Source organism: Mixophyes fleayi, chromosome 1, assembly GCF_038048845.1.
Source record: "Mixophyes fleayi isolate aMixFle1 chromosome 1, aMixFle1.hap1, whole genome shotgun sequence".
NCBI classification, from domain to species: Eukaryota; Metazoa; Chordata; class Amphibia; order Anura; family Limnodynastidae; genus Mixophyes; species Mixophyes fleayi.
The window spans coordinates 358407715-358433188 of record NC_134402.1 but is presented as its reverse complement, the minus strand read 5'-3'; the positions used below and the strand labels follow the sequence as shown (position 1 = coordinate 358433188).

General features: G+C 38.6%; 1 protein-coding gene across 1 annotated transcript; it reads left to right on the top strand.

Moving 5' to 3' along the window:
• The first annotated feature begins 4710 nt into the window (after nucleotides 1–4710).
• PPP1CC (protein phosphatase 1 catalytic subunit gamma) lies at nucleotides 4711–24667 on the top strand. The gene is made up of 7 exons (XM_075178458.1): nucleotides 4711–4963; nucleotides 16105–16236; nucleotides 20350–20580; nucleotides 21079–21183; nucleotides 21969–22192; nucleotides 23103–23237; nucleotides 23684–24667. Exons 1-7 carry the CDS (start codon nucleotides 4909–4911, stop codon nucleotides 23771–23773), a joined length of 972 nt encoding a protein of 323 aa, XP_075034559.1. The 5' UTR covers nucleotides 4711–4908; the 3' UTR covers nucleotides 23774–24667.
• Nucleotides 24668–25474: the final 807 nt, after the last annotated feature.

The window sequence follows — 25474 nt, the reverse complement described above, 5'->3', positions numbered from 1 at the left end:
AGACCTAAACAGAGAGGGAAGTATTGTACCTTGTTAACGTTCCTTGCGAGGGTTGGGAACTGTGTAGAGTAGGATGTGCTGCTTTGTATTCCAGGCAAGGAACAAGGAAACCACTTCATATGGGGGGATGAGGCTCAGGGCCGTCTTTCCCATAGGGCACAATGGGCAGGTGCCCGGGGGCCCTGCAGCCGAGGGGGGCCCATCAGAGAAAGCCAAAAAAAAAAAAACCTGGAAAAAGAAAATACTTACCGTGCTGTCAGCTGGCGATCCGGCTCCCTCCCTGGTCTCCTCCTCCGTCGCGCTCCACAATGGATGTCGGGCGTGACGTCATCACGCCCACCCTTTTTCCAGGTTTTGTTTTTTTTGGCTTCCTCCGATGGGCCCATATATATAATCTTTTTTTTTTTTTTTTTGTATATATAGGGGCCCCGGTGCACTGCTGTGCCGGGGGGCCCAAGATGGTCTTAAGAGGGCCCTGATGAGGCTGATGGTGATTAGGGGACCCTAAGGTTCGTGGAAACATCTTGAGATGACATGTGCTTAGTGACATGGCAGATCATCCTGCTGGAAGAAGCCATTAGAAGATGGGTAGAGCGTAGTCGTAAAGGGATGCAATACTCAGGTAGCCTATACATTTAAATTATGCTCATTTGGTATTAGCGGGCCTAATAACTGCCAAGAAAACATTCCTCAAACCATTACACCATATTCCGACCCTACCAACTGCATGTCACAGCAGAATTCAAAATAAATAATTATTAGCCAAAAGGAGTGGATCCTGGTATGATATTCTGATATTGTAGCCCATTCACTTCAAGATTTGATGTGCAGTGCATTCAGAGATGCTCTTCTACATTGTTTTAATGCAGTGGATTCCAAACTTTTTCAGTTCAAGACACCCTTAGGGTCTCCATAATGTTTTCAAGGCACCCCTAAATTATTACCAAGTAGTCCCCTGCTTTGCTTACCACTGGTCCTGGCCGAGGCACCCCTGTGAGATCGCTGAGGCACCCTAGGGAGCCTAGGCGCACAGTTTGGGAACCACTGTTTTAATGCATGGTTATCTGAGTTACTGTCACCTTGAACCAGTCTGGCCATTCTCCTCTGGCCTCTCTCATTAACAAGGCATTATTACACACAAAACTGCCACTTGCTGAATGTTTTTTGTTCTGCGTACCATTCTCTAAACTCTAGAGATTGTAGTGCGTAAATATCCCAGGAACTCAACAACTTCTAAGATACTCAAACCACCCAGTCTGGTGCAAACAATCATTCCATAGTCAAAGTCACTTAGATCACATTTATTCTCCATTCTGGTGTTTGTTCTGAACAACTGAACGTCTTGATCATGCCTGCAATCTTTTAAGCATTGAGTTGTTGTTGAAGTCAAATTATTGGAAGCAGCTGTTTTACATTAATAAATATTGGTTGTTAAAGTTTCCTGTGCAATTGCTATTAGTACGCAATCACATAGGCAAATACGCAATCACATAGGAAAACACAGTAAATAGATCTACATTCACACCTACATTTAAAATGGTAATCAGTGTCTGTAAAAATAGTCTCTTTCGCTTCTCCTCCACAAATAGACCCATATTATCTATCAGATAGAGATATAAATCCAAAAAATTAAAGTGAAAGCAAGCTCTCTGACTTTCTGTGAAACAGTTTGCAGGCCAACAACAGAAAACAAGTGTAATACCCTACAAATTGCAGGTACATTATTGTATGCACTCATTCAGAAAACTAAAGTTCCCCAAAGTGCCTCTGGGAAGTTAAATGCAAATTGTGTCTGCCATCTTGGGGTAGGCAAACTGCAATGAAAGAACTAGAAGGCCCCAGGAGATTCTTGGAAAGAAGGGGAGGAGTCAAAAAGTATTGTGATTGATTTGTCTATGTTATCTGCTGCCACAGCATTTAGTGTAATGGTCTAATTAACTCATAGCAACTAGTTGTCTCCTAAAGTATCTATCCAGTGAAATCCATTTCACTGAAGCACAGTGCCTAAATGATGGATATATTTATTCAGTAACCTATATGTTGTTTTGATTTATGTTTGCATATTGTTGAACCAAGATTCCTAGGGGCATATTCAATTAGCTTTCCGGTTCGCGGTAACACGCGTTACCGCGAAACATGCGCAGTATTGCCGGTGGGCTGCGAACGAAAATCCACATTATTGCGGTACCGTATTACCGGCAATACTGCGCATGTTTCGCGGTAACGCGCGTTACCGCGAAACGGAAAGCTAATTGAATATGCCCCCTAAAATGTTATTTATGTTGTGACATGTTGAATAACATTCAATGTTGATGGTATTGTGGTGTTACTTCCCTACACCACCGCTACTTATCTGCTGCTGTGGTAAAGCCTTATGCCACAAGCAGGGCCGGACTGGCCATCTGGCACTTCTGGCAAATGCCAGAAGGGCCGATGGCAGTGTGGGCCGATCCGGTTCCCTGCGATCACCTGATTAAATAAAAAAATAAATATTATTTTTTTTTTTTCTGTGTAGCCGTCATGACGTCACACGTCATGACGGCTCTGTGCGCTGGCCCGGCCCCCGCACTTCAAGTTCCCGTCCGTGTAGGACTAGCTGCAGTAGAGGCTGCTGTCAGTGCTGAGGTAAGTGTAGAAAAACGGAATATGTGTGCAGGGAGGGGGAGCAGATAAACGGAATATGTGTGCAGGGAGGGGGGGCAGATAAACGGAATATGTGTGCAGGGAGGGGGGGGCAGATAAACAGAAAATGTGTGCAGGGAGGGGGGGGCAGATAAACCGAACATGTGTACAGGGACGGGGGGGGGGCAGATAAACGGAATATGTGTGCAGGGAGGGGGGGGCAGATAAACGGAATATGTGTGCAGGGAGGGGGGCAGATAAACGGAATATGTGTGCAGGGAGGGGGGGCAGATTATTAAATGTGATTATGAATTATTTAATGCCTGGGATGGTTGTGGGAAATGGTTATTTTTATTAAACATAAATGCTATTTAATTTCTTGCTGAGGTTGTCTGGAGGGAGGGAAATAGATTTATTTATTAAATGGGAATACTATTATTTTAATGTTGGGGCTGGAGTGAGGCCTAATTTTATAACTTGGGTGCTATATTGAGTTAACCCTGGTGCTGTTTGAAGTTTTCTAACTTTCATGTACCCATTTTTTTTTTTTTCAAAATAGGGCCCCCAACATTCCAGGATCCAGACAAGCAGCAACTGATCTAAAGACACCAGCAGCCACAAGTTGTAACAATGACAAGACAGGTAAGAGAGAGCAGGACAGTCTGCCAACTGTCCTGAATTTGGGGGGTGACTGTCCCACTTAGTCAGGAATTGGTCTGACTGCAAGGACAGTTGGGAGGTAAGTCCTACTTCACATTGTACTGCTTGTGAAGGCAGAACTGTGTGCACCTAACAGTAGTGCTCACAGTATTGCCTCAGTATTTGCTGAAAATGTGTCTAATAACCATATTACATCATAGGAGCCCCCTGTCTTAAGTGCCTAGGGCCCCCTGAGCCTAAATCCAGCTCTGGTTAGCAGGAGGGAGCGGATAGCTACTCCCAGTCCCTGGATAGTACACAGCCTGCAGAGCAAGCCGAGGATTTATTAATCTTGTGAAACTAAGACTTTCCCTGCTCACTCTAAAGGACGTTCCCACTCTGATGGATGTCAACAGCATCAGAAGAATAGATAAGTATAGTGGACTGGGGGTGTTGTAATGTGTTTCTGGGGTGGGGGGGTGGCATGATAGGGAGGGCCTGTTAAATGTAATGTTTTATTATAATGTATGTATCAATGCCCCATGTTGACCACGCCCCCAACATAATGTGGCCACGCCTTTGGCGGCACCACTGCTGCGCAGCGGCACACAGTTTTTTCATGCTCATCAACAGAGATGGGCCTGTATGTTTGAAATGCCAGGGCTGATTTTTAGTTCCAGTCCGGCCCTGGCCACAAGCAAAAAGAATAACCCCACAAGTTTATGCAGTTTTAACTGTGTTCCTTGTTTTATGATGACACTTCTGGGTTGCCAACCATCTGCCCTGTTACAAAGCACTTTTTGCTCGTCTTTGTTCAACTACTTTCAGAGGGATACAACACATATAGTATTCAAGTGAAAGGTGTGTATTTTATAGTGACCTACATCAAACTTGCAATCTGAGTTAGTGTTTGTCTTGGCATGATCTCTATCTGTATAAGTGTGCAGTACTGCGAATCTATATTATGACTGAGAGCAAAGGAAGTAATGTGGTTACGGAACCGCTTTGCTCTGAGGAAATGGTTTGCAAAGATAGACAGTTTGGATGTAGAGAGAACTTTATTATCGACTTAAATGGCTTGTGAGGTAAACAGAAACAGGAAAGTTATCCTCAACAAAATAACACCGTATAGTATATGCATCACGCTGATTACTATAGTACGATTATACAGAAAAAAGGTATGATTAATAAACAAATAAAAAAGAGATACATAACACGGTATACATTAGCAGACATTTTCCATAAAATATTTTTACTTTTGCATCACTTTTTACACGTAACAAGATCACATATTGCGTTTTACACATAAAACTGAGAAGAGCCAGCTAATAAAATAGTGCTCGCCCATATAACGCAGCCTGGCGTGCGAGCGACGCGGAGGCACACCCAGCGTGAGCTGTACTTTGACATGACGTGCCCTCGTCTCAGTATTAAATAGTTCCTCTTACAGTGGGGAGATCCGTGCGCGGCCGGCAGAGGAGGAGGTGGCGCCATTTTGTGCTGATCTTGGAACCTGTAACGGAAGAGAGGAAGAGGCTTCTTCCAAGACACCGAGTCTGTAGCCTGTTCCTTATTACTTGGACTGTCCTTTCCCTGCTTGTGTTCTTGCCGCACCTGGCTCGGTGTCACACGTTGACGTTCGAGGTCATGGCAGATGTCGACAAACTGAATATTGACAGCATCATCCAGCGGCTGCTAGAAGGTGAGCGCCCCGGGAAGGCCCGGGTCTGTGCTGGGGGTAGGACACAAGCCGCCCCGCTCGTTGGGAAAACCTGGTTTGAGAGGAAGTGGATCTTTTCCAGGCCACATGTGGTTTAATGTTCTGTGTTACCCTGTGCGGTGTTGCAGGGTTGGGCAGTTTGTGGTTTTCCAGCTGTTGTGGAACTGGTGGTCCCAGCATTCCTTGCAGCTGAAGTGCTGGTACTTACAGTTCTACCACGGTGGAGAATTACTGAGTACTCTTATCGAATTAAAGTTTATTTTAGCAACTGGTCAAACGTTTGAGCAACTCCCCATGTGTTAAAGGAACAATTATTTAGGGGTTAATGTTATCTGCAGCAGTTTATTAAGCAGTTAAAAGAAGGGTCAATATCCATGTTTCTGTGGTTTCAGCTATGATGGCTAAACGTCTATATCTTACATGATACTTCTGTAATCAATTTGCTTATGCAATGTTTAATACCTATGATACTATGCTATTTGGTCACTGACCTGAAAGGCTTGCAAATAGTCTGATCTCAGTAAGCATACACTGATAAAACATGTAATACTTCAATATTTATTAGTATGTCATTTCATGCAAGCAGTTGCTGTGGGAAGTACTATGAAATGTTTTGCATTTGTCAGTTTCTGGTTTACTAGTTTTATATTTATAACGGCTTTTTACATTTTGCAAATGTCTGAAAGTGTAAAATATACAGCAAAGAAATACATAAAGTAAAGCATGACGGAGCAAATAGTGTAAGAAAAGGCAATGGCATGTTCAGGGTTTTATTATTTTTATTTTTACTATTTATATTGGTAGGTATTTGGTTTTGATGTAAATGCATGTATGTATTGGTGTTGGTTCTTTAAATTACTACTTTGCTTTGAAAAACCACAAACTTGATGTGTGTGTGTGTGCACTCTCAAAAGAAATGTAAGGTTTTGGTTTGTTTTTTTTCTACCTTTGACTGCCATAATACTTTGATATTAATTATAAGCACTCTGCCCATCTATCATTGTAGGGCAGAATCTGTAGTAGTTTTCAGGGCGAGTGAAGAGTCAGCCTTGCTGAGCCGAATCGCCCCTCTCTTAAAAAGCTCTCTGCTTCACAAGTACAAGAGCGAAGCACAGCAGTTTCACCACTGCTCCCCTTTTTCTTCCAGTATGCGTAGTTTATAGTCAGCACACGTGAGTAGGTGACTGTTGGCGGTTAATATATCCCAGGATAGCAGCCCTGTTTGTTTTTTTTCTGCGTCCAAACTCTGTTGGACACAAATGTATGGCCCAACTGCAAATCTCTTCTGTTTAAGACACAAGCAAAATTGTTTGATTGGCTCATGAATGGCTGTCATAACATTGGTCTATACGTCTCTGTAATTGTAACTTGCCAATTATTGAAGCTCCATCTTCAGAGGCCACAGGTCTTGAGTTCTGACCATGGTCAGTCCCCTTTGCCTTGCCAACTTAACTTTTTTTGTCTGCTTTGACCAGAAAACGTTTGCACTACTTAGTTAAAACATAATATTGGGGTTGATACTTTGTGGAGGGTGTTGGCTGTAGACAGAGGTCTTATTAGAGCTGCTTCCTTCCCTTCTAATGCTATATATACACTCTAGTTAAGTGTATGTAAAGAAATGTTTATAGTAGGTTATATTTGCCAAAATATTTAGGTTTTATTTTTCAACTTTAAACCACCCCGTCTGTCCCCCTGCAAAACAAAGAAGATAAAAAAAGGGGCTCCCTTTGCTGTAAAAGTTGGTCCAGTATAAAGTGTCATGTTCTAACCTTTAGAACTGGGACGGGAAATATTGTTATCTATCTCACTGCTAGATGTCTTCTGCTGTGAGCAATTTTTGACCAGAAATGGCTCCCTGCTGTTTTCTTCATTAGGCTTACTGACTGTAAGCCTAAAATATTTCTTTCATAAGTGGTCCGTGCATTGCCCCTGATGGAGGAAACTACATTATTTATGCTTTTATAAGTGAATACTTATGTAATCCATTATGTCTAATTGAAATTAAAAATGTTTGACATTAGAGAATTGTTTTGATCAGAGGTAACATTTCCTGAATAAACTTGGTTCCATGATGTAGAAAATAAGATATGGGGTTAGGGGGGTGTCCAAACAGTAAATACTTAGTTCCCCATGTATGATTAGCATATGGATACTTCTTTGGCATCAGATTTGATTGAAATCTTTGAAGAGCAAGTGTTCATAATATGATGAAGCCTGAAAGCTACTCTTGTGTATTGCTCTATTCGGCATTGTGCATTTTTTTTTTTTTTTTTAAAAAAAAGTCTTTGGCGAATGGCGTTTTGGAATTGATTCCCAGGGTGCAGGGTGTGATTAAGCATTGTAGGGAATGCTTTGGTATTGAGTAACACTTATATAACGAAGATTGAGAGACGAGACTTGGTGCAAATGTATTCATGGTAGTGTGTAAAAACAAAGTCTGGAAATGACATGCATATAAACAATAGCAACATTGAAAAGATGGCAATCCAACAGTAATACAATATTCTTAGTCGTGTAATATAAGTTTCTGACACAAAAAAAAAAAAAATGCTAAATGCAAATAGTGTGTTTCTGAATAGCTCAAAGCATACGTTGCTAAAGTTCAATAAGTACAAATGCAATTAAGGCAGAGTTGTATTGCAATAGTAGTTCCAAATGTCATTACAATGTTTGTTGGAAGATTGTAACAATTAATATTGAATGTATTCAGTTGTTCCAATACCAGTGCTGATATTTTGGTCCCAGATGTGTGTACTGGGATTAAGGTCAGTTAATCGTTGTGAACAGATAATTGTACTTGAATCTGTTTGTTTAACACATCTTTTCATAGTTTGTGTATTAGTATAACAGATCAGGTAGTTTACATGCAGCATGGCGAGTGGCATTTGTCTGAGTTATTTGACAGGAATATATTTTCTCGATTGTTTTGCATTATTGCAATGTTTTTAATTAAATTCAACAAATAAACATAAGAAAATAACCTTGAATGTAACTTGGGGCTCATTCAAATAAGCATAGCTGCAGTGTAAAAGGCAGCACATACAAAAACACCAGAAATTGAGTATTTATCACTTAGTTTGTTCTGCTATGCTTATATGCTGCTGCATGTGTGGACAACAGACGGGCACCAGGATCAATAACACCAGTGCTCCATTTTCTTAGTAGTTTCCTTTTCTTTGGTTCAGAAGGATTAGAAGTATTTTCTTGTGTGGCATTCTGTTGCTCTAAATTTTGAATAGAGCCCCTAATGCTAAGTATTTTGAAGCTACCATGGCATATGATGCAGTAAGCTGAGACTTTGCAAAGTCTTGACTTCTCGGTGTGCTACCTTACAGCACAATTCACCTCCCACACAGTCGTCCTTCCTTTACCATTTGCATGGAAGGTGACCGTTCTTGACGACAATGCTGGATCTCTGCTACTATAGTGATACATATAGTACAAAGCTATTAAAATACTTGTCTTTAGGCTTTGAGTCATTTACACAGAAGAAATAAACTTTACTGTTTTGTCAGAACTTTAGTTCTTAAGAGCCATTTCCACCACAACACTTCACAACAGTTTGTGCATCTCTAGTCCAAAACCTTTGAATTTGTATACCCTTTGCAGCCTTCCATCTTACCATATAAAGGATACTACCTCAAACTGGCCTTGTGCAAATGCATTGGCATATAGTATAGAGATTGTGATTCTAGGATTTTGCTCCATACTTTGATATTGGGGCTACAGCTTCCCTTTTTGTCTGACATCTTTATTGTCTCCTTCACCTAACTGATTGTGGTGCTGCAAAGTTTGTGAACCCTTGAGAATTTTCTGAATTTGGCATAGTTGTGACCTTTTAAATGTGTTCAGATGTTCTTCTGAAACCATATAGAACCCAACAAATCAAATAAACAATCATTAATCAAAATGAGCCAAAATTGCTTTCTTGTCAGAAAAAGTATGTGAACCTCTAGGATTGTCCGTTCAGTTAAGGAGATAATTTGAGCCAGGAGTGTAAATAAATGGTATTATGATTGGCTGGGATTTTGGGTGGCCTTGCCCTATTTAAAATTAAATCTGAGTCTCCACTACCAAAGATTGGTCTTCACCATGCAGACTTGTGCATGCATGTGATGCCTTGATTGAAATTTGAGGACTTCAGTGTTGTCAATGCTCATCAACTTGGAAAAGGTTAAAAAAAAAACAATATGAAGATTTTGGATTTAATCTACTGATAGCCACATGGTGTACAAATGATGAAAATTCAACACCATTGTTACTGTCTCCAGGAGTGGTTTTCCAACAAAAATCACAGAGTGAGGCATATAATGTTCTGAGATATCACAAAGAATTCTATGGTAACGTCAAAGGATCTGCAGGCCTCACTTGCACTGGTTAATGGCAGTGTTCATGAATTATCCACCAGGCAAGCACTGCATATGAATAGTGTGCATGGGAGGGGGGGGGGGGGGGTAGCAAAGTGGAATCCACTACACTCAAAGAAAACAACATTTCTGCTAATTTTAAAGTTTTCTGAACACCATCTGGATGAACCCAGACTGCTGGAATAATGTTCTCATGGACGAAAGATGCTAAAATAGGGCATTTTGCCTTAAGTAAGAAATGTTATGTAAGGAGAACCAAATCCTGCAATAAGAACCTCATCCCAACCGTGAAACATTGTGGTATCGTGGTTTGGTCTGTTTTGCTAGCACTGGACAGACAGATTGCCATTATTGAAAAGTGAATTGTGGATTGTACCAGTAAATTCTACATGAGAATGTCAGGGAATCCATACGTGAACTGAAACTATGGTAGATCAGTCTACAAAAAAATGGTTGCAGCAGAAGAAATTTTGCCTTTTTCGAATGGCTCAATCAAAGCCTAGACCCTAATCTAATCAAAATGTTGTGGAAGGACCTGAAGCGGTTTGTTCATGCAAGAAAGTCCACCAGCATCCATGAGTTGAAGAAGTTCTGTAAGGAACTATGGACCAAGCTTCCTCCTAAGCTGATGTGTGGGACTGATCAAGAATTACTGTAAACATTTGATTGAACTTATTGCTGCTGAATGGTCACACCTGTTGGAACTTTAAGCATAGGTTCATACTTTCACAAATGTAATGTGGATCATTTTGATAAATGAAAATTATTTATTGGGTTCTCTATCTTTTATGACTTATTTGAAGATCTGAACAATAATAATCGAATACCCCCACCCATTTCCAAATTGGTTGGGGGTAAAAATTACCAAATATTGTGCCTGTCAACTGTAGGGCAATTATGAAGTATGTAAAGCAGTTTGGGCAACTATTTGTTTCCAATTCAACTTCACTGCATAAACTAGACACAGAAGTTTTAAAAGAACACAAGGCAGATGTGTTAATGTAAAAATATTAAAGTTCCTAGTCTGTATATAATTATACCCATATTTAAATGCAGAAAACAGCTGCAGTAGTGCATCTTGGGCACTTGGATGTTGTACTGTATGATCTAACAGCATAACTACAAATTAATCTAATATTATTGCTAACCCAGATTAGGAACAAAATTCTAAAATAGAAATCTCCTTAACAAGATTGAGTCTGAGTATTTGGTAAGTATAGCAGGACATTGGCTGTGTATTGATTTTTCTCATGAGACATGCAAATGTAATGCTATACTATCCTGCAATCCTACTGGCACTTCTAACCCCCCCCCCCCCCCGAGTGGTTATACTTACCATGTCAGTAGGGATATGCTGCTTTAACAGTGCAGACAGAGCATGGCAGACTTTGCAGGCATGAATGTGATGGGACATCACTGGCCCGGTTGTATATAAATCCACACCTCAATGGAACAATACTGCATCCTTTTCTTTATTTTTTTTATTTTTTTTTAACTTGAATCAGATCCGATGTAGGATAATATTATAAATATGTGAGGTCCTTACCTCATAGAACACTTATCGGGTCCTCTGACACAGACTAACAATATTTGATCTGTTGTCTGTTTGATTTTGTTTCTTAACATTTCATTATAATTTTTGTACTTTTTATTTTTCTTTTGTTCGCAGTTGTATCTGGTTCCATCTAATCCTACTTCTTCCATAGTAATGTAATCCAGAAAGACCTGTTTTAAGATGATTGACAAAAATTAATTGCTCTTTCTAAATATGTTGCCAATTGGGTCTGGGTATATGTAGCAGATGAGTTTTTAATCAATATTCTCTGCCTCACTCCCTTTTTATTTTGTATCCCTTCTTTAGATCTTATTGCAGGAATAACATTTCTTGAGGTCTCATTTTGGATTAGGAGAGCGGAAAATACCTGCCTTATTTCCTGAGTCATACTGTATGTCATTTGAGAATAGCCTACACCTTCTTTTTTTTTTCTTGCCCTGGCCCCTTTATGCAGAGATAGTGTGGGTTCTTATACATTTTTTCTAACATACAGCTTTCATGCTCACTCTGTTCATTCTCACCAGAGAATCTTGCGATCAGCAGTCCTTGAGATCCTGCAGGAAAGCCTTGAAGATATCCTACACAAGATGGTGTTGCTACCCTTGGGTGTAGTGAGCAATCCCTCAAACTCTGGTTTGCATGTTGACCTATCTTTTCCAATCAGAAGGAATTGAGGCAAATTTGCTCTAGTGCGGAGATCAAATGTCGCCATAAAGATGGTCAGTCGCCTCTGAACATATACTTTATCATGGACAGAGGAGATCAATCCCTTAAATGATGCCTGTTCCAGAAAGATTTTGGTATCTCATAGAATGATGGTATTGGTATTGTTGGGTGGTTGACCTCTAACATAGGCCCTCCAGGTTCATGATTGAACTAGTTGTCCCAAGGGTATCTTTAGAGAGCAAAATGGAGTTAGAGGGATCTGTCATAGCGACTAATTATTGGTGAGCTAAACAGGTGCAGGCAGCCTTACCCCTGCTCAAACCAGGCAGTTGCAATGTTGAATCTCTCCTCAGCCATCCCACCACTAATTTAGCAGTGTGGCACTTATTTTAAGGCAGACCAATGGAGCACATTCTACTTTCTAAAGCAAATTAGTGGTGGTCTTGTAGCAAATTAATGATATACTTGTAGCAAACACATGGAAGTTTAGAATCTCCTCATGGTATCCCTCCACTTTCTCAGGTCCATCACCTTTTGCTTAAATTTCAGCACTTCAGTGGAATGGTTTAGTTCAGCTTTATAAATGGTAGTGGAATCTTCAATGGATGCAACTGCTCCAACTTTTACTCTAATGTTTTCTGTTCTGGCTTCAAGGAGAGAGTTCAGTTTTAACTCTATTTGCCTGTAATAACTATCATTGTGGGTTCTCTACTTTCCACAGGTAATGCAAAGTTGGCTGCAGTAATGCCCCATTGTGGAGATGGAGATGCATTGTCGCCAGCACCTTTTTCTGAGTGTTAGGTTTGTTCGAGGCAGCTGATGTCAACAAGCTGATTTTCCCATTATTGTATCACCTTTGTCACAGCAGACAATAGTTTCACAAGAACAGAATTTATTGCTTGTTTCTGAAATACCAACTTGTTTGTAAACTTTTGCTCTTAGACATTCCTAGGTTTCAGAATTAAAATATGTATGCAATACACAACCTAACAATTACCCAAATACCTGCAGTTAGAGCCACGAGACATTTTGAATGTTTTTGCTTATAAGTTATGTGGCCTTTGGTGTGATGATTCTGCTTCTTGATTGAGTGGCAAGATCACTTTCAACTTCATTGTGGCTACTTAGTGCAATCACAAGGGGACCACAAACAGACCAATAGCTGTTGACCCCATTTTTTGCAATGCCCACTAATCCCAGTATTCTCCCAAACGCCTATTTCCTGGGTGCTCCTCCCAGCTGGTTTGCCTTGCCACCTTGCTGTCCAACCTTGAGTCCTATTATAATAACACAGGTCTGCGATGAAAAAGCTTTTTTAACAAATTTTATACTTTGTCTTCTGAACACGAAAATGACTTCCGATTTTCTCATTACGTTTTTCTGCAAAACTTGTATATATGAATAAGTCTTTTTTTCATATTCTTTAAAATAATGTATTCTGCCTATATTAATTATAAAACATTGTCTTAAGTGAATTCAGTTGGTAGTATAGAAGGTTGCAATTCAGTTCTCATCATAAACCCCCCCTTCCCCCTACACCTTCCAGGCCAGGGCCAGATTAAGGCCCACATGGGCCTGTAGCTGAAATTTGCTAAGGGCCTAAATCCCATACTGTCTAAAGGAACATTGCACACACAACTACAAGGTGAGCTGGTGAAGGTAGAACCAAATACAACGGATGCAACACAGTTTTGCCATGTGCTGGCTCTTTTTAACCCCTGCCTACCACCACATACACGAACACACACAGTACATATACATTCATAGATTCTTCAAAAATAAATTTAAAAGTGGTTTTATTGCACAATGGCAACACATACACATCAATGCCATCCGCACATCAGTCTGTCTTAAAGAAACATGAAAATTTGAAAACTCTTTTGGAACTAATTGGATATGCAAGACACATCTGGTTAATATGTGGAGATCTTAAAGGTTACACCAAATTCCCATGTTTTCTCTGTGAATGGGATAGCAGAGCTAAAAATTTACATTGGCAAAAAAACAATTGGCCAGCTCAAAAGTTTAGAAATTGGAAAAAATGTCATCAAATTCAGTTTAGTAGATCCAAATAAAGTTTTTATTCCACCTCTACATATCAAATTAGGACTGATAAAACAATATGTAAAAGCACTGCCTAAAGATGGAGAAACTTTCAAATCTCTTTGCACCAAATTCCCTAACATATCCGATGTTAAACTGAAGGAAGGCATTTTTACAGGCCCTGACATTATACAGTTAATAAAAGATGAACATTTCGGACATGTGATGAATTGTGGAATTTTACGATGTGGACTTCGTTCAAACAAGTGATTTCAAAATTTTTAGGCAATGTCAAGGATACAAACTACAAAGAAATGGTCAGGGAAATGCTTAATAGTTACAGAAACCTTGGTTGCAATATGAGTTTAAAGGTACATTTTTTTTTTAATTCCCATATTGAGCATTTCCTGAATAATCCTGGAGACTACAGTGAAGAACAGGGTGAACAGTTTCACCATGACGTTAAAGATATATAAAGAAGATACCAGGGTCGTTGGGACGTCGGCATGATGGCTGACTACTGCTGGGTGATACACAGAGACGACAAAAATACAAGATATTAACGTTTTTTTCAATAATTATGGTTTTGTTTCTATTTGATTTTATTCTGTAATTAAGACAAACACAGTGATATCTACACTTCATATTTCACAAATGTCAAGAACAATTAAGTTTCTTTTTTCTTAAATGTATGTAACCCCCTTATAGGTAAATGTGATGTGGTATTTTTTTTTTTTTATACACTTTCTTGATTTACACAGGAGTGTAATTAAGAATATAAAAGTATTGAAAAAGCTTTCAATATCTTACATTTTGCAGACCTGTGTAATAGACCATTTTCACCTTTTAGAACAGGCACTGTTAGCACTACAGTCAGCAGTGTTACACCACTGACCACCAGTCGGACCAGTGTTAGCAGGTGTGGGCAATAACCTCCAAAATTTTTCAATATTATTGCAAAGAGTTACACTGCCCCTACCCGGTTACTTAATGCCGCCCGTGTGGCAAAATTTTCTGGAGAGGACACTGAATCCTATCATTTCTATAGAATAATTGTCGCTCTCTACATTGCTATATTGCAGAATATGAACTGCTTTATTCTCTGCCCTTAACCAACATCTAATTTTTATGCAAAGGAGTATTGCTCTTGTTGTTAAACAGTTTAATTCTTGACAATTTTCTCTGGCTTTGTTGTCCCCTTGTTCTACAATTTAACTATTATTGGAAACTCACCCTTGCCTGTTCTCTTGCACTAACTATACTGTCTAAAATACAAAGATCTTTCCTTATTCCTTTGGCATTGAAATTATACTGTAGGCCAGTGGTTCCCAAAGTGTGCACAACGGCTCCCAGTGGTGCAGCAGCGCTGTCATTAGGGGTGCCGTGGCCAGGAAAAAAACTAAACAAACTACCAATTCAGCAGCGCCCAGGACCCAGCATCCTTGCCTCCCCCCCCCCCCTCCCTCCCTCGTTTTTTCGCTGAATGTCAGGCGTGACGTCATTGCGTCTGACATATTCAGTGAGGAGCGGCAGGTGAGAGGAGGATGCTGTCCCGGGCACCACCAGATTGGTGAGAAGACAGAAGGCCAAGTATGGTAAGTAAAGAAACGGAGGGGAAATGGTGATAGGAAACGGCAATGGAGGGGCGAAAAAATGAAGGGGTGCAGAGTGATGTTTTATTTTGTTCTTATTCCTCTTGATATTAGCTGTAAATTATTCTTTGACAGAAATATGATTGAAAAAAGTATATAAATATTCTTTTCTTTTTATTGTTTTTGCAAACCACTTATGAAGTATTTCTGTCCTGACCTAAATACTTATTACGTTATTTTGACCCAACTACTTATACAACGGGACAGCTCTGTAATTATTTTGGAGGGGTGCCTTGAAAAAATTATGGAGACTAAGGGTGCCACGAACTGAAAGTTTGGGAACCACTGCTGTAGGCTTTAAAGTGAAGATAACTTTACCATTTATGGATCTGATTGTAATTGACATTGATTCCATTTGTCAGCTGGTAATGCGCAAATGTATTGTAGTGGCCAATTTCACACTTGAGTAACGTTTGATTACACTGAAACATGAATACGCTACTTTATTGATTATCTCCTCATAGACTTCTAAACGCTCACCCTTGGGGCCTCTTAAAATTAGGAGCAAATCCAGCTGAAGGGTTCAAATTAAATTCTTATTTTTTCTTTGCTGGAAAATACTGCTTGCCTTTTCATGTAGCGCACAAATATTGTTCAGCTCTTCCTTTTTTTTTTTTTTTTTTTTTTTTCTTTTTTTCCCAGCAGTTTGTAGCTGATCTAGGATGTGTGCCCCTTCCCAACTCAAAATAACCACACATTTTAAATTCCGCTTGCAGTTCAATGTGGTTTTGCCAAGCTGCATTTACTTCAACTCTAAATTAGGTTCTTGAGGTGTCCTGTGTTTAAAGTAAAATCCAGTATGTTGGCAGAAAGTTTCACTGAATTGTCTTTCATTTCTAGTAAGAGGATCAAAGCCTGGAAAAAATGTCCAGCTTCAAGAGAATGAGATTAGAGGGTTGTGCTTGAAGTCTCGAGAAATCTTCCTCAGTCAACCAATTTTACTTGAACTTGAAGCTCCTCTTAAAATATGTGGTAAGTACCGGTGTCTTGTACCCCCAAAAATATTTGATAAATATCCCAATAAGGTCATTTGAGGAATTTATATATAGATATCTCTATATCTTAATGTGAAATGGAAATATAATTCTGTATGTTATTTAGTAATTGGTTGTGACCAGTGAAATAATTATACCACCTGCTACACTGTCAGTCGGTAATGAATACACCTGTGCTCCAGCAAGGAGATATGGAAGACATGTACTGCTAAGGGGGGTCCCGAGGACTGGATTTGAGAAACTCTGCCCTAAATGAATGTTGACAGCTATATAAAAGAACTCCAAGTCAGTTTTTTTTCAAAGTAAACTAAAGATAAATCTATATAGAAAATGTGTTTAGATTTTGTTGCTCTAATTGTGTAATTACTCTTTATTCTAATTGTTCTGATAGTGTTTTTAGGCAGTCAAATCACTGCGAGTAATTCAGGTGGCCACAAATTATATTTAATTTATAGATTTATTTTTTGGGAGCCTTTTAAAGTTCAGACTGTAACCCTGCATTAACAATGCCAAGCTGAAGCTAAATCACTCAGACTGGTTCTATAAATTATGCTACCTGGATTATTGAGGAATTTGTGGTAGATGCTGTATATAAAGATATGTACAAATGTTTTAACAGTTGGTTACACTTCTGTGTATTAACACCCTTTTGTCGATTGAGATTTTTTTAAGCTGGCAAAGTTAAAATCGATATATCTGTAATTTATTTACACAAATTCTATTTTTTTTTCCTGTGGACTGATTTTTTCAGAACTTAATTATGCTTATACCTCCTGTCACAGCAAAGAAAATTTAGTGTCCAAAAGTCTTTTTTATTTTACTTTTTTTTTTAGTTGTAATTGACACTGAATTACAAGTAAATGTGTGTTTTTTTTGTAAATGCAATATATACTTTGTGGTTCCTGATTTTACATCCATCCACTGTTCCAAAACGGCAAAAAAGGATTCTATTAAGATTTTCATAATAATCACTTCTAAATGAAATGCATAATATGGAAACCCAATCTCTACAAATTGACAGCATCACATTGATGGCATCCTATTATACACGTACGTTTATTAAAGCCAGGAAGCTGTGGGGTTATAAAGACCCCAACTCTGGACTACTTAACCACTTTCTGTAGCTTATTACTGTTGGTGACTACCAAATACTCAATCCCCTGCAGTAGGTCTTTTTTTTTTTTTCTCGTCTCTCCTGTAGTACAGTGGCCTACTTCTGCCCCTGTGACCCTATCATACACCACCAGCACAATGACATTATCCTGCTGCCTCCAGCAAAGTAGTAAATGCTGTGGGGAGTGAACTCTGCTAAGAAGCAGAGGAAATCTTAGACAGGCTAGAGACACACCTGGAAGGTATATAAGGTGACTCCTCCCTGTTTGTGTCCTTCCTGTTTCAGCTGAGCAAGGAAACTGTGAATGTTAGTGTTCTACATATGGCTTACCTGTTCCCGGGAGTCTAGAAGGTTTCTGCAGTGCACTTCCTGGAATGCAAGCAGGGACAAAGTTTTAAGTATGGATGAAGAGCAAGCTAGGATTGCAGGTGGATCTCTGGACTTTCTAATGGAATTTGATTGGTCATCTAGCAATGAGACTGGAAGAACCCAGGTTATGGAAATGGAAGATAATGGATGTCTTAGCCTCTTTACAGGTTCCTTTTTATTTGACGGTTAGAAACGGCAGTGCTTTTTTTTTTTTTTATTTCGTTAAGATATCATTAATAAGAATGGAAGCAAAATAATCAAACTGAATTTACTTTTAAAAGAATTGATCATATATCCCTTTCAGGGCAAAGAAGCTTCTAAATGGTGTTCAGTACTGAAACTTGATGCAACTATTCCTTCATCTTCACGCCAGCAATTCAGAGAAGCAATGTTTCGGCCAGGGAATCAGTGTTTTCAGCAATTTGGTGCTACTACGTTTAAACAGCCTTTTTTCTTTCCTTAATTAAGAAAAGGTAAAATATCCAGTTAATGATTCTACAAAAATATCTGTTGGATCATCAACATGGTGAAGTCTCCTGGTGTTAATAGTTACAGTTCCTAGGAGTATAGATGGACAGTGTCTGGCAGAGCAAAGAGTTCTGAAAAATCAACTTCTAGCTTATATCAACTTCAGAAAAAGGTATTGTCTTTGCCTTGTAGGAATGTGTTTTGTTTTTTCATCCACCGTAGGTGTTCTTTCATGTGCTACTTGGCATGACATTTTCAACTGGATAATTTTGGTGAAATTGCAATCCAACTTGCCTAGGTCCACACCAGATAAAGAACACAATTAAATCCCTTGACTGTTGGCAAAATAAAAGAATAAAATGTCAGGGAATGCAACCAGAACGGACTGTGCTTACCAGACTCCAGCTCCAAAGCCTGTGAATTTTGGAATCTTACAGAAATAGTACAAGGAGACTGGCTTCAGAACAAAAAATTTCTACAGGCAAATATTTTAGAAATTGGGAGTATTTCCTCCAATTTAGCTCAGTCAACCCCTCCTAATAAACAAGAACTGGACAGTAATTTTATAAACTACCTCGGTGCGGCAAGAATATGTTGATGGAAGTGTCAACCGTTACGAACGGAGCAGAAGAAAATGTAATTTCACACACTGCAGGCAAAGAGGATAGCAGACGTTCAATGCCAACTTGATTTGGAGAATGGGTTTTGCACGAAGTGTTTTTCAATTGATAGTAGATATTTGAGCTCCCTCAAATAGACCTTAAGGCGACATACTCAAACACCAAGGTGACTGTTCTATTCTTGTCGCAACGATACCAGGACAAAGAGAATAGATGCTCTATCAATTTAATAGAACTTTCAACTAGCGTATTTCTTTCCTATTTTCCCCCTCATTGCCTGCTTGCTGCGGAAAATCAAGAAACGAAAGACAGAAATATTGGCTGTGCGTCCATTTTGTCTGTGCCGCCTCAGGAATGCTTCTGGAGCAAAATCTTGATCCCATATGAACTTCTGACCAGGTTTGCAGAGGCTAATTCTACATTCCAACCCAAAGACCCTTATCTTTGATAGCAGCAACCACTTAATAGTCAGATAAGATAAGTCACACAATTCCTATATTATAGGATTTGGGAAATGTTCATTCTGTGGTGCAAACATAAATCATTTGATCAGTCAATTGGGAGAGCTATACAACCTTTTGTTTCTAGTCCTGTATATGGACAAAGTGTAACTACAAGCAATCTTGCATTCCTACTTATATTAGTTTTCTCTTTTTAGATCAGTCACAAAATTATAATTTTTATCCCCAACTAATGCTAGAGAAAAACAATAACCCAAAGCACCATGGAATTTGCTGGCGTTATATAAATAAATAACATACCCTAGATCTTGTCAGGGCAAATTGTGTGCTTTTGTTCTGGAAAGGTAACTGACAGACCAACTCTTTTTTAATTTGCCTGCAGGACTCTATCAAGTACAAGCTCCATCTAAGCCGCCTCTTGTAAGCCTGCACAATAACCTCCTTCCTCATCTTGCAAGGAACGGATGTGAGATGCTAGAAATAAAAGCACATTCCACAAGGGCAGTGGATTCTGTCTGGGCATGGACTATGCAAGACAGCAGGGTGCTCACTGCTTTATACCCTTTGCCAGATGTTGTTTTCTGAATGCCACATCTGCTAATGAAGGTCAATTCAGAAGGAAAAATAGGGATTTTATGTATCGTTGTAGTCCTTCCCCTCCATGTTTGCCCCAATAATGCTATGGTTATGTTTACACACCCTTTTCAGATGCAGTGGAGTTATGAAAAAGGAATCCTTTCAATTTATTTCCTTGAAGGTCAGCCTGCCAGAATATTGCCACCAATGTTTTTAGGAGAGCTTGAGAAAATTCTCTAACAGCAAAGTGTAAGGGAGTGACCTTTATATACCTTCCCAGGGTGTTTTTTACCCTTTCTCTACTCAGCTGCTTGAGTAAATCCATATGTTATGGCCTCCATGGAGCCATCAAGGAAATAAAATGGTGATTTAATTTTTAAGTATTTGTACTCTAGTGCTAAAGAGGAGTCTGCTTGGTGTGCACATAGACATCAAAAGACTGCAGTTGAGTTTTAATACTTTATACAAATCTATCTTTGCAGGGGATATTCATGGACAATACTATGATCTGCTCCGTCTCTTTGAATATGGTGGTTTCCCCCCTGAAAGCAATTATTTGTTTCTTGGTGACTATGTGGATCGAGGGAAGCAATCCTTAGAAACAATTTGCCTCCTTTTGGCATACAAAATAAAATATCCAGAAAATTTCTTCCTCCTACGAGGCAATCATGAGTGTGCAAGCATTAACAGAATCTATGGCTTTTATGACGAATGTAAGTAAAAAAAAATATTTTTTTAAGTAAATGTTGAAAGTTGTTTACAGAACTCCTAATCCTAAAATATGATAATACTGGTTTGTCATTTGTCCCTTTTCATATGAGTATAATGGATTTAATTTGGGTATTTGGAATTTAATCAATGCTGTTATACAAAAGTTCTGCAATACTATCTAGTGGTTGTAGAGTTTTTCATTTTGGCATAAAGAGTACAACCCATTTCCTGACACTGGAGCATATGCTAATGAAATACTAGGGAATGTGGAAGGTTTACACATGAATACAAGTTGGTGTAAGTGAAGTCTCAACATTTTGTTGCGTAACTTTGTTTGCCTTTTGTTACATTACATAAAAAGTTGATCATTGAAGGGAAGCAAATGGTTTCCTCTATTTTTTTTTTTTTATTTTTATAAATCTGCATATCTTTAAACAATGTTAGGCAGGCATCCTAATACTGCTCGATTTATAACATTTTTTTGTATTTTCTCTTTATAGGTAAAAGAAGGTATAACATTAAGTTATGGAAAACATTTACAGATTGCTTCAATTGCTTGCCCATAGCTGCGATAGTAGATGAGAAGATTTTCTGCTGTCATGGAGGCAAGTGTATAAAAACGCCTAACTTGTCCATATTTCATGTGGGATAAAATGAAGTTTTGTTGCACAAGGGACCACAAAGCACAGCCCTAACATCTTCCCTTTCCAATCACTGTAGACACTTAAAGTTCCACTACCAGGAATATTATCTCCCTGAGCACATAGCACCAACGACTTGTACCATGAGGCACTAACACACTAGATGCATCCAAAACAAAACTGCAATAACCTATTTTAAAAGGGAAAACCCCTTGATATTTAGTGTTGTGATTATAATATAACATTTTCTTTACAATGTTGAAACAGCTGATAGTGATTATGATTTTTAATTTACTTTCTACATAATGCTTATCACAATCTGATCATTTGCCATGGGCACCATATAGTGGTTTGCATTGGTATGTCCTTCCTCTTCTAGGCGCATACCCACTCTCCAAGCATGGAAAATGCTACCTCAAACTAAAGTGATTCTAAGTTTGCAGGGAATTTGAAAAATCTTAAGTGCTTAAGTTTAAACCTCACATTAAGGTCCAACCTACCACCACAACTTTGGAACAATCCATTTTATTGAATCAAACCATGACGGAGAATGTCTGGACACCTAGAATTAGGATGCTGGCTACCCCGCTAGTGCCCCTGTCTGTCTTGTCTAACAGATTTGTTACTGTAACGTATGGAAAAAGGTTTCTTGCAATCAAACTCCTCATCCTCTCCCACTTTCCCCAGCACAGATGGCTTGGTCTTGTCAGTTTTTACCCTGTAAAACTTACAAGTGACTTTTTGTGCAGGTTTATCTCCAGACCTTCAATCAATGGAACAAATCAGGAGAATTATGCGTCCTACTGATGTACCAGACCAGGGTCTCTTGTGTGACTTGCTTTGGTCTGACCCTGATAAAGATGTTTTAGGTTGGGGTGAAAATGATAGAGGTGTATCCTTCACCTTTGGAGCAGAAGTTGTAGCAAAGTTCCTTCATAAACACGACTTGGATCTCATTTGTCGAGCTCATCAGGTATTTTGAGTTTGTCCTTTTCTTTGTGTTTGTCTATTATATATTATCTGCTTAGATAGGACTAGTTTGCTACAACATAATGGGACATTTTGTACACGCTTTGTTTTTTCATACGTTACTGCTCTGTGCACAGTTGTGAGTGGAATTCTTGTTTTTATTTGCTTACAACAGATGTTGAAGTGTGAAAATATCATGGTTTGTCTCCTGACACACAGGCGCCATAATGGCTTAAAATATTTTATATTGAAAATGTTCAAGGACCAGTATAAATCCTTGAACATTTTATGGATTGATTGGAAATTGCTTGTCAGTCTGTACCTAAAACGTAGGGTGTATGTAACCAGTTGTTCTGGTTGAGTTGCTGGTGATTTAATCGGCACATTATTGTGTGTGTGACACTCTATATATAATGAAGTTTAGCAGCAAATCTGAACTAAGGCCTTCACATTTTTTGTAATATGCCACAAAATGCTACAGACAAGTCATGCAAAAAAATGCACATTACAACAGTACAAGTACATATTAACTCTTACTATGTAGGTGTAAATGTGAGTGTATTGATGGCCCTGCTGTGACTTTACATTTTTTCAGTAAATATTTATGTGCTGGTTTGATGTGTAATTATGGATGACCCTACTCAAATGTATCTCTTGGTTGATTGGTGGTAAACATTCTAATATTGCATCAGCCTTCCCAAAGTGGTTATTTAGCTGGGTTCTGAGGTTCATATTGAGCCTGAGCATTTCATTTACTTGAAGGGGAAAAGAAAATAATTGTCAGTTGCTGTAAATGTTCATATTTTGGAAATGTGACCTTGTTTATAGGGTCTCTAATAAGTCATAGAGCTACAACTTAAGAATTAAACTGTCTGATCCCTATTCTGATAGAGAATCACTTATTTTTATTGCAGGTGGTTGAGGATGGATATGAATTTTTCGCCAAGCGGCAATTGGTAACACTTTTCTCTGCACCAAACTACTGTGGAGAGTTTGACAATGCTGGAGCAATGATGAGTGTAGATGAAACGTTAATGTGCTCCTTTCAGGTATGTTAACTAAGGGTAATAGACAAAGCTTGTGAATAAGAAAATCAATTTATTTATTTTTTTTAATTCCCCTTTTTAGAATATTATAGATCTTTAAATATTTTAAAGTATCCTTGGCTGCTTCCTCTTCCCCCTTTCTAAAAGTATTAAGATTCAGCTTACATTAATGACTGGCTTCATATGTGAATTATTTTGCTTCATGTAAAATGCCTTTGTGCATCCAGAAAAGGTTCTTTAGGTAAGTTAATGTACAGGTCTCTAATAAAGCTCTGTCAATTTTAAATATACTAATAAGATGAAGCAACCAATAACCCATACTTGCCTTGGGTGAATGGCTAATTCAGTAATTTTCTATTGGAGAGCTAGATTCTATAACTAGTTTACGTGTTTAGTGTTTGAAGAGGATTCCTGACGTAACAGTAACTTTATATTCCTGTGTTTCTCAGATTCTAAAACCTGCAGAGAAAAAGAAGCCCAATGCAAGCAGACCTGTAACACCTCCACGAGGCATGATCACGAAGCAGGCAAAAAAATGAGCCTCACCTAGTCTGCTTAGACTTGTATAATAGTATATAATCACTTCTTATTTTTTATTTTAAATTGTGTAACGTACTGGTCCACTCCATCCATCTTGATGTTGGTGGCGCTTTTTTTCCCCCATTACTTTTTTTTGTAATTGTACTTGCTACAGCGCTCACTATTTTTGTCTGCTCTCCTTTCTTTTCGGTCTGAAAGCACATAATGTTTTTGCTCCTGAATTTTCCTTTTTATGCCAGTGTTGTACACTCCAAATCTCCTTATTTCATGTAGCTTTGTACAATTCACATTAACTGTAAATGCTCGTTTAATACTTTAGTACTTAAAGAGGACACTCATGGGCTGGTGAGACTAGGAATGTCACTGCTATCATTTGCATATTGTTTGTTTATACAAACCACTGTGAACATTATCATTTTTTTAACTTGTTTTAAAGGGATTTTCTTTTAATGTCATGTCCACACTTGTATAGCCATTATCAATCTTAGAAAGAACTCCTTCGACTTTGCCAGCATCACTGGTTTGATGTATATTTAATTAAAGCATTTTTCCCCCGTACTGTATTCTTTAACTGAAATTAAAGCCATCATTTTAACTTGTGTTCTATTTACTGAAACTTGTATCTGTATTGGTGTATTACTCATGTCTTCCACAGCAATGAAGTTGGATTTGCATCTGTAGTGTTTGCATGGTAAAAGAAAAATAACGCAAGATTGGTTAAGACACACCAATGCACTTTACAATGGCATTACATTATTGAGTGACTGGTTTTTATTATGGCCTTGGAGGCATAATTACCACTCTTTAAAATATCAGAATTAGGACATGCCAAAGTTGTCACTTAATGTTTACCAGCCTTTTTTATTTCTTAATAAAGAACTTTGTTTGAGTCACATGTATAGTATGTTTATTTGTTAGCCTGTCATTGAAGTATGAAAGGCTTCCATCCTCCATTAGCATCTTTCTAACGTTTATTAAAAAGGCCCTGTGGTCAACACAATGTGGTGGCGCCCATTTTAGACTGATTGGAAATCAATGACGCCATTGAAGTACTGTGACTAAAATCTATGCAATTCTTATTCCTAGTAAATTGATGTTCTACATTGTCATAAATATTGGTTCAGTCCACAATGTATGCCTCCACTGTATGTATGCGAGAGGCTCTCTTTAAAATCAGATTCCACAGGATCTAATTGATAACGGTGAATGTACCATGTTATCAGACTATCTACCTCCTGATGTATTTAAAAAGTTTAAGTATTTTGGTTTTTTATTTTTTATTTTAGAGAACCAGCCTATAACAATTTTGTAGTTTCAATCAACTGCACAAATCTATATGAATTGCAGAAAAGTGTTCTAGCTTACATTGGGCTGCTTGGTACCCCTGATGATAAATGTAGAATAAAAATCTAAAATGCAGCAACCTGAGTGGCTTGCCCCATTGGACATAGTATGATCTCTGTGGTCTCCTGTTTTCTAGGTGCCTATATTCTCCCTCTGTGTTCTGTACAATCGCTGCCCTAAGTAACCCTCCCCCAGCCTTTCCTACTCCACACTATAGCATGGGCTCTACCTCCATCCTCCTTAGGGCAGTGAATTTTTTTTTTTTTTGAGAATTATTTTTATTAGGGTATTTAAATAGTAAGGGGAAACGGATACAGAAAAAAGTAGAAATGGGGAAGGGTTCATAGTGGGGAGCA